We start from the raw sequence: 16,134 nt of genomic DNA on the forward strand, positions 1-16,134 counted from the left end.
GTGGTGTTTTAAGGGGTTGTGCGGGAGAATGCTGAAACTTGGTCAGCAAGTTAGTGGGTATTTGATCAAGTCTGGGTTTGATTTTGTAAATGGGTATGTAAGCAAGTCTGGGTTTTAAGGACTCAAAATGGTTACCTGGAGGGAGCTTTGGACCAGTTTAATTTAAAGATGTCAGGATTATGGCCTTGACAAAGTTACTTTTCTGTGTGTTATCAAAACGTGTTCAGCGTTAGCAACTCTTGGACAAGGACAGCAGGTTCTTGCAGAAGCAGTGAAGTCTGGCGCTGATGCATCAGTGTCCGTCAGAAGCTCGCACATTAGTCTGTTGAGGTTTGGATGTTTTGGAAGATCCTGTGTGAAGGTTTTCACAGAACCTGAAGATGACGATGATGTATGGTGGAGCTCAGTGGGTTGCAACAATACGGCTTTCGTGGACATGGCTGGAACGGACCAACATGGTTGAGAGGATGGTGAAAAATGGAATTGAACCAAAGGATGGTACATTCTTAGCTTGCTCTATGCTAGTAGTCATGGTGGATTGAAAGAACTGAAAAATTGAATTTTGTAAGTTGATAGTAGACAAGTACAAATTGACACCTACATTGGGGCTTTACAATTGTATGGTTGATCTCCTTGGGCTCTCTGGTTGTTTGATGGACGCAGAAGCTTTGATCAAATCAGTGCCTATGAAAACAGTTTCGTTTATTTGGATGCCCTTGTTCCCTATAGAATCCGTAAGAACACCGAGATGGCAAGAAGAGTAGCTGAGGATGTGCTTAGGCTTGATCCTCTGGACACAGGACACTGCACCTTAGGTATTACTTTCAAGCATTCATGCTTCTGCAAAGGATTAGGGGATGTCTCAGAAAGTGCGAAAAAACTATGAGAGATAAGAAAGTGAAGCAGCCGGGAATAAGTTGGTTGAAGGTGAAGAATAAGGTCCCCCAGTTCCTCGTAGGTGATAAATCTCATCCAGATTTGGAGATTGGGGAGGACCTCAAAGAACTGACTTCAGATATGAGGAAAAGGCACTGTATGTGCCTGACACAAGCTCAGTCTTGCACGACATGGATGCTGAGGAGAGTCTAAACATTATTCATCTATGCCACGGGGGGCAATACAAGCAGATCTCTTCACTTCTGTTGAGCATTTCTTTGTCAATATAATAACTACATTGGTAATATAAATAGGTTATTCAGTTTGCACTAGTTATTGGTTAAGATTTCCTGAAGCCTTGTCGTGAATTGGTTTATGTTGTTGGGCAGGAGAGCATACTAAAAGCACTGGCTTATATTGCTGAAGGGAAATGGTGGTCTCAACTCTCAATCAACAACGAGTTTCTGTAAGGCTCTTGAATACTTAAGCACCTGTTTCTACATAATTAAATTACCCAGAATTATAAGTTCATATTATTAGTCACTCCAAGTCTTTCACATTGCAATATGGTTTCAATTCCCTGTGATACAAAAAGCCTCATATTGACTTGTAAGCTGATTGCTTTAATTCTGTTAAGTGTCTGTGTGCCTTTAGACTTTAGTTCCTTGCTCTGGGTATAGTGCATTCTATCATGTCTGACTTTTGTTTTAGAGGTTTCTTCTTTTGGAGATTGATAGACGTACTCCTGATTTCGATATATCTGTTTATTCTGAAAAGAGCTTGTCCAACATGCTTATAGAGATGAGAAAACCTTGTGTTAGATTATGTGCAAGGTTCCAATCATAGTTCATAAAAAAAAAAAAATCAGACTAGTGTAGTTATTTCATTAGGGATTTTTTTTTTTTAAATTGGTCTTTTACATTCGAAACTTTCAGCCTAAGATATACAAGAGTACTCAGACTACAATCAATTAGAGAGTAATCTTAGGAAGAATACCATCATTTACACTCTGAGAAAAAGGAAGCCATTTTTTATTACATTCTTAGACTATGACACAGTCTTACAATTCTAAGTTAGTGGGGAAATCCCAGTCTTTGACCACCTAATGTTCGGGGGCCCCTGAAACTTTTCTGCGATGGTCACCCTTAGTTCAAGTGGAGTTTTGGAGCCGTGCTGAGACAAGGGAAATTGCTCTCAAAGGCCCTGCGCGCATGTTTATCATTTCTAATAAAGTGTAAGTAGGCTGTTCTCACTATCCACGTCTGAACATAGCACTGTGGAAGGTGCTAATATTTAGTGAAGACCTTGTCCTGTTAACATTTTGCAATTTGCAAAAGTTTCTCTCCAGCCAAGAAGACAAAAACAAGCAAACAAAAAGAAACACCAACCTGTATATGGTATGAAATTGGAAATCTAAGATGGGAAAGTTGTGAATCCTGGATTGGGTTTAGTCCCACATCGGTTAGGAAGTCGTCTTGGATTCTGTTTATATTGGATCAACTATCACTTACTTACTTCCTAATGTCGAGGCTTTTTGAGCTAAAACCTCACATCCATGGTTGGGCAAATTTTGAACCTGGACCTTTGGGTGACGTAAGTGGGGACAATATCGGTATTGTTTAAGATGTGTAGTAGTAGGGTGTTACAAAAGTAGAGAAGATTTTCTTTGCAGTTTCTTGGTTTATATAGATAGAGTTAAATGGGGAGGGTGGGCGTTACTGTTTACTAGCTGAGCCCATTTGTTTTAGAGAAGTCATATTCACTTCACATGGGATGATCCATTTAGGATCTTCTACCATATTTTTTCAATTTCTAATAGTCTACTCAATAATTTTTGTCTGAAACACAATTAGATCGGATCTTATTTGATACATTTTAACAGTGGTTGGCTGTAACTTTAATCGTCATGATCAAATTCCTTTTTGAGTATAAGTAAAAGAAATCTGGATCTGAATCAAGAAATGACTTCTATTCAAATTACCCTAATTATGTTTGCTCCAAACAGCATAGAATCTGAACTTTCTATGCTTCGTGTTCCCTACGTGTCTCCTGTAGCATATCATGTTTAGGCATTATAATAACAAGCATTTAGCTCAGATCAGATACATGGTTTTCATTCATTACATGTAGAAAGAAAGTCAAACAAATCGTGATTTGTCTTACGCATGGTTTGTTACATATACTTTTCTGGTCAAAGGCATCATTCTTGCAATAACTTACAAGAACAAAAGCAAAATGTACAAGGAGAGATCATAAGAAATTGACCACCATCCCTCAAAAATAACTTCAACAACGTAACATGAACACAGCAACATTCCTAGTGCAAAGAAAATTCCAAACCATAGAAGTTTTGTGATTTATATATAAACAGTTTTTCTAGTTTGAATCATGCATTAAACCTAAATAATCCCTTAATTCATTAGGGGAAACAAGGGTACTTTCTCCATGTATCTCCATGCAACTTGATGATCTTCATTGCCTTATCCTTGGTTGAGGATCGCCCGTCGATGTGCAACAAGCCCAGAAGTTTTTTTACAGATCCAGACATTAACATTTCCTCTAAAACCTTCTCCGTGGGATGGAAATTAGTGATCAACCATATGATCTTAATTCCAAGTTTAGTCGCAAGCTCTGAAACTCTTAGTATCTTCTTAGAGATTGCGACAATCCCTAAACTGTGATCCACTATGGCTAATCTTCCTTCTGCGCATTCACATAGAAGCTTGATGATTAATAACATTCTCTCACACTTTGATTTGGCTGAATCCACAAGAAGCTCAATGAGGACGCACATTGCACCTGCTTCGATCGCCTTCAATCGATTTTTCTTTGATGCTCGTAGAATTTCAATCAAAGCATCCAAGGCACATGAACTTGCTTTGTTGTTAATCTCATCTGATAACAACTCTAACAAGGACTTAAACAAATCCATGCCTTGATCTTGTACAACCCAGCCCCAATTGTATCCAGCTTTTGCCATATTTCGAAATATGGTTATGGTATGCAAGCGTGCCTCGGCGCTTCCACGTTGTAGCATGATTGCCATGGCCTTCATGCATTCAGGCTTGGATAGCAACTCCACAGAAGACGCCTGGTCGGACAGTGGGAGCTGGTGTAGAATACTTAAAGCCTCTTCGCAAGCACGAAATGCGACAAAATCACCCCAATCAATTAATATTTGTACAATGATGCGACTTAAGACCTCTACGCCTCCTGACTGTACAAAAATCTAATTTGATATCATCACCCATCTCAATAGTTATTCGAAGTTTTTCAATGAACTTACCTTAAATGGAGTTGCTTCCATTGTAGCCAAAAGCGATACTAACTCGTTGTGTTTGGTTGAAATGACCAATGGAGACGGCAGAACTGAGTTTGGATCTCCTTCTTGCCATGAGAGGATCAGGCGCTTCAGTGTATGATTGGGTGTAAGATTAAAATTTTCGACGCCTTGCATCGTTGCGGGGCATGTCTTCTTCTTGTATGTAAAGAACCATTTTTCAATGTTCTTCTTTTCGTACGTGACTCCAGTTGAGATTGTCACTGGCTCTTTCATGACTTCCATTGAAATGGGGCACCTGAAATACAATGGCATTTCCATTGTTGGATCAACTTTGGTCTCCTTCTCCATGGTGCTTTGAAACGAGAGTAAAGATAAGAAATGATGAACGGAAATATATATATATGGGATATGAGATGATATAGTCAGTGAGAAAGGGATTGAAGCAAAAAGAAAAATCAAAGTCAAAATTGAGATGCTTTTTGCAAGCTGTGTAACATGAGTTCTCCTACAAGCAAGGGGAGTGGAAATTTTGAATTTTGTCAATATGAGTTGAGATCTTATGCCACACGGCGTAACATTGCCGTGTTGACTCTACAATCTTCTGTATTCGACAGACAGTTTAATTAGAACTTTTTTTGTGTATGATTTTTTTTTTGAGCTTCAATTTTAGGTACTATTAGTATGAACCGATAAATAATGGACAAGAAAAAAAAAATTGTAATATGAATTTTAAGTTGCGTTATGCTTCTCAAAAGAAATTAATATAAAAAAATATAAAAAAAATATAATCTACTTTAGGCTATATTCGAAATCAATCTTGATCCAAGCAGCAGCAGGTTTTCATTTAACAAATTATAATATTCACATTGAGGTACATGATGAAAGATATGTGTATCAAAATGAATAAGTTGACCAATGATCAAATAGATAAAAAATATCGGAACGTTTAAGCATAACCAATAAATATATACCTAAAATGTGTCCCACGATCGAAGATTTGGAGTGGACAGCAACATAACACCTAAAAGCATGGGATCAACCTAAGTTTTATAATTGGTCCCGCGTAGTTAATCGACCGTTGTGACAGACTTTGAGACATTGACAGATTGTGGTCGACATAACACAACCACACAAGTAACTCAAGAACAAGTGTGAAATTTGAAAATTTTCAAACAACCAAAATAGTTTTGGTTATTAATATGGCAATCAACTGTACACGGAGAGCGGCGGAGTTTACTTTGTTTTATTTATGGATGGAAAGTTGTGGATGGTTGAGCTGCCTCAGCTATGAGTTTGCCTTCTCTAATTAACCGCTTGTCAATGGGGTTACTTCATTCCTCATTTCCTCCTAAGTTACAAATTTATAAACCAAATCCATCGTCTTCTTTGTTCACATTGGTTAGCCATAGTCCTAACAAAAACCAGCCAAAAGAGTTATTTGTAACACCAAGTAGACCATCCAAAATACCAACTAAGTCGCTAAACATTGTCATGTGTCGGTACCTGTTTTAAAGCTGCATTAAACAACATAAAATGACCAAAGAACTTCTAAAACAATGTCTTAGTTATTGCCACTGTTCTAAAAATCGGTCTAGGCAGCCGCATAGGCGGTCTCTAGGCGCTAGACGGTGCCCAACTGACTCGTCTAGGCCCTAGTCGCTTAAAAAATCGGTGGACCAACTAGGCGGGTCTAGGCGGCCTCTAGGCGGTCCAGTCAAGGTTTTTTTTTTTTGAATGATTAAATTTCGAAAAATAAAGGCCCGTGTAGGCTTAAGAAGATAGAAGGAAGCAGCAAAGCACCCGTAGAAACCTATGGGGCAGACTGATTGGTAGGGGAGAATATTCTGGGGAGGAGTGGGGAGTCTCGATCTGGCAGAAGCACCAATAGTAGTAGCCATAGGGAGCGAGATCCCGACGTTAAGTAAGCGTGATTCCGACCTCCAGTGCATGGACGCCCCACCCTTCCGATTCGAGAACAAATAGCCCCTATACCTATTCATTCCGGCAGGATTCGAGGTTTATGCTTCTCCCGCCAGCAGACCCTGCTTGATAGAGTAAAACCTCTCTGCCTCTAACTAAGATTTGAATGAGTTTAAAAGACTTAAGTCTAATGTAAATTATATGTCACTATAACAAAGAGTATATTTTTATATGAAGTCAATATTCTTCAACTATTACGCATTTTTGTAATAAATATCTTTGTTTGTATTTATTTGTTGAGTTATGGTAAATGATTTTCTTCATTTCTTGTAGTATATGTGTGTATTACTATATATATTAGGAAAAAAAAAAACCGCCTAGCGCCTAGCCTGTCTAGGCACTGCTCCTTCTAGACAGTGCTTAAACGGGCTAAGCGCTAGACGCTCTCCCACCGCTCGACTACCGCCTAGCGTTTTTTAGAACACTGATTATTGCCCATTGTTATACCATTTTTTTTTTATGATAAGATTGGTATACTAGTCTAATTTACGTATACTAGTCGAGCCCGCAAAATTATATTCCAATTGCGAATTGGTAATAGCTATCAATTATCCACTAATCCAGATCGTTTTATCAGGTCATTTATCTTCAAAATCCTATCTACCAAGTGGATCGCGTTTCAGTTCAAACAAAGCAGCAGGATAATTCTGTATGGGAAGTCATAGCATAAATGTCAATGATATAATATATAATTTAGTAAAAACTTTGTGTACTTCATTTTACAATTGGATTGTTTGCGGATAAACTCTGTATTTTCATTGTCATGCTACCTCGATCAAAGTTGGACTATGTTGCAATTCAAAGGAATTCACCAATTTGTTTGCAAACAAATATTTTGTTTAGTAGACTTTTGCCTTCAATTAATTTACAAACAATGCTTAAAAATAGGGAAAATACAAATACCTAGTAATTAATCATGTCGTCTTTCGAAGATAAACGTCTATCCTCTGAAGGACTCGTCTTGCTTGACTTTAGGTATGGTTCACTCTTCACCCAAATATAAACTTACATGTTACAAAATCAAATGCGTGAGTTTGGATACTTTTTAAAAAATGTGAAAAAAAATGCTTAATATGTGCTTTCATATAGTAGTCTGAAAATAACAGCGCAATATTGTTAAGTTGCAAAAAAATATATAGATGAACACGACACTTCATTAATAATGATTAGAAACTTAATTACTTGGAATTCTCAGATGGTTATCATGTTAATTGCCATATTGGTGAGGTTAGTAATCAAGAAAAATGATTTGTGAAAGGGAATATAAACATCTTTTATATATATATAATAGCAGAAATTCCCTTTTGCTACTTGCTTGAGGGTGTCCACGCGGCAAATTTTAAGTACCCTATTTACTCACGGCAGAAATCGGGGACGGATTAACGGATTAAGAAAAAAAAAACGGAGAAAAAAATTGGCTTAACAACTTAAAAGCTTGCAAAACCTTCGTTTTCGCTTTTAAAACACCTAAAGAATTACATAAAAAAAAACCGATCAAATAGATTGACCGTAATTCACATACCTTCTTTATCCCATATCTGCAAAGGCTTGCTCTGAAACACCAAAACATCAAATCCCCAATAATCTCCTCTATTATTGGTTTGTTATGGTACCATCTTGCTATGAAGACTTTCCAAATAAATCGATGATAAAAAGTTCCTAGTTTTGTTTATATCGGAGGCACTACTATCACCCCTGAATTGGAAAGGACATACGCTTCGAGACGGCGTTGGTTTTGTCAACAAGTATTATGTGGTGTCACATTTATCATAATTTAGCAAGAAAAGCAAGGCAAACCTGAAATGCAATAGAGGGCATCAAATCATAGGAAGCGTCCGAGTCACCATGGTCACCACAAGAAGTTTCGCACCAAATACTGATTCTCCTTTTGGAAAAGTAACTTTATATATAGTTTTCGATAGAAAACATTTTTTGAGCCGATCGGCAAGATCTTGAATTGAGAAAATCCAATTGTCAAGTTCTTTATAAAGCAAAACCATTTCAACGTCTGTTAACCTAACAAACGGTGACCATCGTAAACTTTGAAGCCCTTGAATACGTTTTATGTCGATGTTAGAGAAACTATTTGTCGGGCTATTTGATGAATTGGCCAAAACGAAAGAAAGCTGCTGAGTGTGTCTCGCCAAAACAATTCTAGAACCAATTCTATCGGGAACATCGCTTTAGAAGAGATGGCCCTTTCAAGATCAGTAAATGTACTCTTTAAAGAGTTGCAAAAGTCCATCAAGGATCAAATTTTCCATTTGAAGGATGACTAATGGAGAGATTTCTTTCATGGTAGCCCGATACATCTCACTATCTCATAAACACTTAGGTTGATTTGGTTACCCATACTCATTTACAAAAGTAAAATGTGATAAAGGGACCAACTATGAAAGGAATGAAACACTTCAAAGAAAAGAACATGAATGTATCCAACTTTTTTTTTCATAGTGTAGGCAATGGCTTCAAAATCAAAAAGTAGAATATAAATAAATCTCTAACTTTTCCTAAACAATATAGCTAATTACAGAAAAAAAAAGAGACAAAAACTAAATTGCTAAAAACAATAGTTTCAACCGAAAAAAACGATTTTCCTAAAACCCTTACGCCACAAAGAATACTTTCCACACTAATCTCAGGTGAAGTTTAACATAACAAAGTTTCTTTCTAGAAAATGATTAATGATATACTGATTAATGATATTCATAGGAATCACATAAAAAAAAATTAGTGAAAGCCAATATAATATTCATATCTCACAGCTCTACATAGAACATGTGGATAACAGTTACACAACCGAACTGGAAAAGACAAAGAACCGTCTAGATAAAAAATTAAGTAAAAGCTAATATAATATTCATATTTCATAGCTCTACATAGAACATGTGGATAACAGTTACACAATCGAACTCGAGAAGAAAAATAACCATCCACATAAAAAATTAAGTAAAAGCCAATATAATATTCATATTTCATAGCTCCACATAGTAACTATAATTTTACCCCCAATTAATCTATTTTTTGGAGCACTCACAGAGACTCCGGTTTTTTTTTCTAAACTCTATTACTAATTACGAAAAAGTAGAATATAAATAAATCTCTAACTTTTCCTAAACAATATAGCTAATTACGGGAAAAAAAAGAGACAAAAAACGAAATTGCTAAAAACAATAGTTTCAACCGAAAACGATTTTCCTAAAACCCTTACGCCACAAAGAATACTTTCCACACTAATCTCAGGTGAAGTTTAACATAACAAAGTTTCTTTCTATAAAATGATTAATGATATACTGATTAATGATATTCATAGGAATCACATAAAAAAAATTTTGTGAAAGCCAATATAATATTCATATCTCACAGCTCTACATAGAACATGTGGATAACAGTTACACAACCGAACTGGAAAAGACAAAGAACCGTCCAGATCAAAAATTAAGTAAAAACTAATATAATATTCATATTTCATAGCTCTACATAGAACATGTGGATAACAGTTACACAATCGAACTGGAGAAGAAAAAGAACCATCCACATAAAAAATTAAGTAAAAGCCAATATAATATTCATATTTCATAGCTCCACATAGTAACTATAATTTTCATAATAATTTAATTTCGAAAGCAAATACCATGTTTGATATAGGTCTGTAACCTAGCATCTTGGGTTTGACATAAGACTATAACTTAGCATCTTGACTTCATTCTTCACCTCTCACATACTGTGTTTTTTTTGTTGCCATTCCCAAACCTGTTGCTCACCTTTTTTGGAGGCTCATTACTTTACTTAAATTTAGATATATAATAGCAGTCCATTTTGCTGCGCTATGAGGGTGTCCACGTCGACAAATTTTAAGTACCCTCTTTACTCATAAGAAATCAGGAGAAACCCCGCGATTTAAACTCCCAAAAGTGATCAAACCTAAACCTAAAAAACCCCACGAAAAGTTAAACACTTAGACCCAAACCCAAAGAAAAAACAATTCGTCAAAGATATATACAAGATCTAAAACCCGCACAAAAAACCCCACGAAAATTCTCCCCCCTATGGCACTCTGACTATGCTATCTTCACCATCTCTTTCAAGGTAACCCAGAATCTCTAACTTTAATAATATGATCTATGTTGCTTAAAAGTTCATTAGGTAATAATAATAAATGTACTTTCTATGTACCAATTGCTGCTAAGTACAAGAGGATGGAAACCCAAGATGCTATTCCACGCCCCTACAACTGCAATATGCTGGTCAACCTATAAAAAAATGGAAGAGATAGTAATAAAACTAGGTAACGAATCTCTAGCGTCAAATTCAAATTTAAAGTGCCATCCAAAATTATTATCGGTATCTCTCTCTCAAAAAAATTCTATACACTTCTTCTTCACCTAAATCTGATTTAAGGAGAAGTTTACTTCTTCAAGATAAGCCAAAAGCTAACAAATAAAGCTTTAGATCTACAAGGTAAATTTGAAGTCCATGTCAATTGTTTTTCTTTTCTCTCTTTATTTATTTCTGAGAGTTACTACTCTCCCCTCGCCCTCTCTCTCTAGAACAATGGGTATTTTTTATTGGTGGTAAATTGGGTTTTTGATTGAGTTTATTGTTTTTGGATTTAGCATGGTTTTTTTGTAATGGCATTTGGTTCAGTTTGGTGCAGGAAATCAATAACCAAAATATTGGTTTTGGGTCTGTGGCACTTGAGGAAGATGTTGTTTCATTACCCAAAGGTATGAATTAGAGCTGAATTAATAAATTTATCACGAGAAATCGGGAAAACCCCACAATTTAAACTCTGAAAAGTGATCAAACCTAAACCTAAAAACCCCTCGATTTAAAACCAAAACCCCACCTAAAAGTTAAACACTTAGACCCAAAAGAAAAAACAATTCCTCACAAAAAAAAAAAAAAAAAACCTTTCTTCCCCATCCATCACTTCTATAAGAAAAAAAAGGGGGTGGTTTGAATGATCTATTCTTCCCAAAGATATATATTAGGCAAAAATCGAATTTAAATAATAAGTGAGAGACTCTCTTCAAATCAGTCTCTTAATAAGAAAATCGCTTCGTTGAGCTTTCTCTATTTGAGACCCAGGTATTGGTTAATACTCCTCAAGGCATATTAGAGATATTTTCAGGGTTGCTTGGGAGGCACAATATCTACAATATCATTGCTACTCTGTAGTAGTTGGAATTGTTGTGGGAGCACCATTGGAAGGCATTGTTCGAGGTATTGAGGAGGTCAATTCGGCCTTAAAGGTGTCAATTGATAGATGAAGAACAGGCATTTGGAGTAATTGTAGAGTATGCACATACTCTCGATGCTTTGTCTAGACTACTTGACACAGTGAGGGAGTTTAGCCCACGGAGAATCATTACTGGTATGTTGGTTCCTTTCATTTCATTTTCTCTGAATTAATTGGTCACAAACTAGCAATGTTCAAACTAAAAGATGCATGTGTTTTGTTAGTTAAATAATATATTTGAGTCGTCATTTGTCCATATCCAACTTTTATGGAAATTGCAATGCGTTGTTGGGATTAGATCTAGAGTTAATGAGTATACCATATCCAAGTCATAGCAGATTTTCATAGTCCATATCCACCCGTCCTTTAGGTCGAACAGTCTATATTAACTAGACTCCGTTTTGAATCAAATTCCAGACTTAGTAGAAATTATGTTTTTGCATATTCAAGTGTTTGTTCCTGTGAAGGATTTGGTGTATTACAGTTTTTCTATGTTCACTGTTTGTATCAATAACACCTTCAAAGTAGCAAAATGTTATATACCTTAAATAACTTAAGTAAACTACTTAAATCAATAACTGTTTTTTCTTTTTGACAACATCTGTAATGATATTAGCGCATAAGATGATGCGAGAATATCGTATAGTCGTATACATTGTTAATGGAGCTCTCTGAATAACATGATCAAAATTATGTGTAGATGGTTTTCGAACTTTGTATTCTTTTTACTTGGTGATTGATTATTTTGTGCTTTCATTGAAGTCATTGGTTGTGGTGGAGATAGAGACAGAGGTAAAAGACCAATGATGGCTTAAGATTGCAACGAACAAAAGTGATGTGACTATCTTTGAAATCGAATAATCCAAGGACGTAAGATCCATGTAAGTCCGTGTTTTGACTTTGGTGTGCTTCCCACCATATATTGCATTATATCCAACTTTTATGGAAATTGCAAGATGACGTTGTTGGGATTAGATCTAGAGGTAATGAGTAGACCATATCCAAGTCATAGCAGACTTTCATAGTCCATATCCACCGGCCCTTTAGAATTCAAGCGGTCTATATTAACTAGACTCAGTTTTGAATCAAATTCGGACTAAGTAGAAATTGTATTTTTGCATATTCAAGCGTTTGTTCCTATGAAGGATTTAGTGTATTACGGTTTTTCTCTGTGGTTCCTTGTTTGTATCAATAACACCTTCAAAGTAGCGAAGGTTATATACCTTAAATAAGTTAAGTAAACTACTTAAATCAAAAATTGTTTTTTCTCTTTGACAACATCTCCATGTCTATTGTTTTTCTTCTCTCTCTTCTGTATTTACGAGAGTTACTACTCCCCCCTTCTCTCTCTAGAACAGTGGGTATTTATTATTGGTGGTAAATTGGGTTTTTGATTGAGTTTATTGTTTTTGGATTTATCATGGTTTTTTTGTAATGGCATTTGGTTCAGTTTGGTGCAGGAAATCAATAACCAAAATATTGGTTTTCGGTCTTTGGCACTTGAGGAAAAGCCTGCTCCATTACCCGAAGGTATGAATTAGAGCTAAATTAATAAATTTGTGATATTGGTAGGAAGTATAGACTCACCTTTTTATTATCTTTGGCTTGAGGACTGAAATCTACGTATTGCATGAGAAAATTATGTGTCTATCATTAGTTGTTATTTATCTCTTTCTTCACATTTGTACTTTCGAGTCTCTCACTCATCATTTTGTCCGTCACTTTTCCTGAGTTCTTTCTCTCTCAATTAGCAAAACATGGATAACGTTTGCCTATTCCTCTCATAAGTATCTTTTTTTCTTCTCTAGCCTATTTGCCACTCTTTCTTCGTCACTTTTCCCCGAAGTTCTTTTCTCTCTCAATTAGCAAAAACATGGATAATGTTAAGCCTATTCCTCTCACAAGTATCTTTTTTTCTTCTCTAGTCTATTTGCCACTCTTTCTTTTCTTCTTGAGAAAAAGGACCATACTTAGAATTTGGAAGTGTTTTCTCCATCTATTTTTTAGGTTATCAATTAATTGTTTACTTTAGCTTTGGTCACAAAATACACACCAATTACGGGAGCTTCTGGATTCTCAGAGTTTTTCTTTGATTAATAGTTCCCACATTAATTCCATCTTTTATGTTTATGTAATTAATCAGTGTCAATTGTCCTACTAAATGAAACTTCTTTTAGCGTCAATCACAAAAAATACTTATTACCTCTTACAACCAAACGCGGTAACTTTGTTCTAATGTTAGTGCCATTAGAAAGTCTCTGCTATTATGGAGCTTATTCTATTCATAGCTGGCATTCTTAGTAATTATAAGGCCTAGACAAAGTTTAAGTTTAGGAAGTTTAGTCTTTTGATTTAAGTTTACTTACCAAGAGTTGGGGATTCAACCTACTTGGACCGGTTGGATATGCGAGGCGCAGTAGTGTAACATCACGCCAAGCGACAACTCAACCCAACTTGGGGTTGAAGTTCCAATCTTTGACAAACATTTTCTAAGCTTTTACGTATTTTGTTTAATTAATCCTAGTTAATTAGCTAATCGTAATAATCTTGACGCAGTCATTGTAGTTGGCATACAAATAATTATGCGTAGTTAATTTATAATTTTAGAAGTGAAAAATTAGGAATATTTGTTTATTGTGCATTATGAGTATCCAAAACTTCATAAGTGCAGTTGGGCCACATATATTCATGATGTTTTATGTTGGCTGGCTATTGAAAAGTGGGTAACAGCCAATTCAAATTTGGTTTAAGATTAAATGTGGATGTTGAGCAAGTTGTTCATGTATACATATATTTGGTTTAGGTTTTAAGAGTATGAGCAGTTACATAAATCTTTCTTTATTGCTTTTTAGCACTAGAAGTTCATTTAGCTTTCATAGGTTTGCCTGGAAGTTGACCAAAAAATATGAGTTAAATGATGTTGCCTCTTTGAAGCAATATCTAGATTCTTTTGCGTTACAGATTCTACCGTTATAGACGGAGTGGTTTAGAAAAACATAATATTTCTTTATGCTGTTTTGACACATTTACATGCAGTAGCCATTCTTATTCATTAAGAAAAAATAAATAAAGTTTTAGATTTATCCTTTAATCCTCAATTAATTTTGGAAATATGTGTATATAAGTAGGTGTTTTCTTTTCAGCTAGCTTTTTTACATACAAAACCAGATTGGCGATTCTTTTGCATTCTCATTTTCATTGTATATTCATTTTATTTATGTTTTTTTGATAAATATTGCAATTGAATCTTATTGTAGTTTTAATTAATACCAATACCACTATATCGTCCACCTCGAATGTCATGTTTACTGGTCTAATTCAGATGATTTTTCTTTAATGTGATTAACACTTTAGGCTGGAAGGATTTAAATACCAAGGAGAGAGCATCACTGCAACACAAGGCTTCATTACTGTAATAGTCACATGTTGCCATGTTGGTAACAACAAATCTGTATTTGTGGTTATTTGTGTTGTAGGCACTTCAAGTAACACTGATGCTGCTTTTAGAAGGCAACTAAAAATAGCTTTTCCCACTAAAAATAACCTGGGTAAGTAGTATAGGTCACCACTTAGGGAGACAAAACAACTTCCTATCATCTCGTAGAAGACGAGAGTTTCAAACTATAACCCGTCGGGTTGGTGTTCATTTGCCTTCCATCCAATGCCATAAGATCGCTTTGCTTGATAGCCTCAAACCATTTTTATATGTAATAATTTTTGTTTTGGGTTTTATCATTTCACAAACAAAACCATGATATGGATTCTTTTCTATTTTGATTATCGTTGAATATTTTGTTTCGTGTGTATTCTATAATAACTATTGTTTCTTTCATCAAGATAATTGGTCGAGTAAGGGTTGATATATTTTTTTTTTACTTTTTAAATATTGTATCCTAAGAATCCTAAATTTCTCCAAAATGTAATGTGGTTCTTTAGATAGTGTGTTTTTAATTATTTTATTTAGAATGTGTTTTGCTAACTTTTGTATCTTTGTGGAATTTGGAGTACCGTGATCGTTGAAATTTCATAGAATGTGTAGTATGTAGAAAGAAGAAGTCGGGTTGGATTCTCATAGATCACTTATGAATTAAAATAATAATAATAAATATATATAGAATAAATAAAAAGAAAAAAAAGAATAAGAATAAGAATAAGAAAGGAATTCAAGGAGATTTTGGAAGAAGAAGATAGGGTTTTTAGAACTAAGGTGAATAGGGTTTTGTTAAGACTTTCCTATTTTGAGTTGTTGCAGTTTTTTTCAGCTTTTTTTCCGCTCCTCGATTTATCACACCACCAAAACATAAGGTTTGAGATTTACAACTTCTTTGGACCGAAGCATTCATTTAGCTCCTCCTCCCTCCCACTCCAATAATGTAAAGCACCACCAAACACGGATACAACTAACCGTAAGTGATCAAACTTATATTAAGCTTAATTTTCTTGCAACGAAATATAATTTGCTAACTTGATTTTCTGAAATAGGGCTTTGGTACGGTGCAAGCCTGTAATTGATGCAAGGTTTAATAAGAGAATTTTCATTTTGTCATAGTGAACGGGTTTAATAAACTTGCTTATCATGTGAACGACCAACCCAGACTTGTAGAGTTGTATATTTCATTCAATAATTGGTGAACCAAAATAGGGTATTTTCATATATAACTAAGTTTTCTTTTGAAATTGATCATTTTACCTACATTAGGTCGATTGGCACGCTTTTATTTCTAGATGATGGGGTGTGTATGCTAGCCAACAA

At 35.2% G+C, this 16,134-nt stretch overlaps 1 protein-coding gene across 1 annotated transcript; it reads right to left on the reverse strand.

The window, feature by feature from the left end:
* Window positions 1–3,014: 3,014 nt before the first annotated feature.
* Window positions 3,015–4,567, reverse strand: LOC147524683 (E3 ubiquitin-protein ligase PUB23-like). Its single transcript, XM_086604025.1, has 2 exons — window positions 4,163–4,567; window positions 3,015–4,093 (listed from the first exon to the last, which is right to left on the reverse strand). The coding sequence occupies exons 1-2, from the start codon at window positions 4,505–4,507 to the stop codon at window positions 3,296–3,298; spliced, it is 1,143 nt and encodes a 380-aa protein (XP_086460151.1). The 5' UTR covers window positions 4,508–4,567; the 3' UTR covers window positions 3,015–3,295.
* Between the last annotated feature and the right edge of the window lie 11,567 nt (window positions 4,568–16,134).

The sequence above is a fragment of the Coptis chinensis genome, chromosome 1 (assembly GCF_015680905.1).
Source record: "Coptis chinensis isolate HL-2020 chromosome 1, ASM1568090v1, whole genome shotgun sequence".
In the NCBI taxonomy this organism is placed as follows: domain Eukaryota; kingdom Viridiplantae; phylum Streptophyta; class Magnoliopsida; order Ranunculales; family Ranunculaceae; genus Coptis; species Coptis chinensis.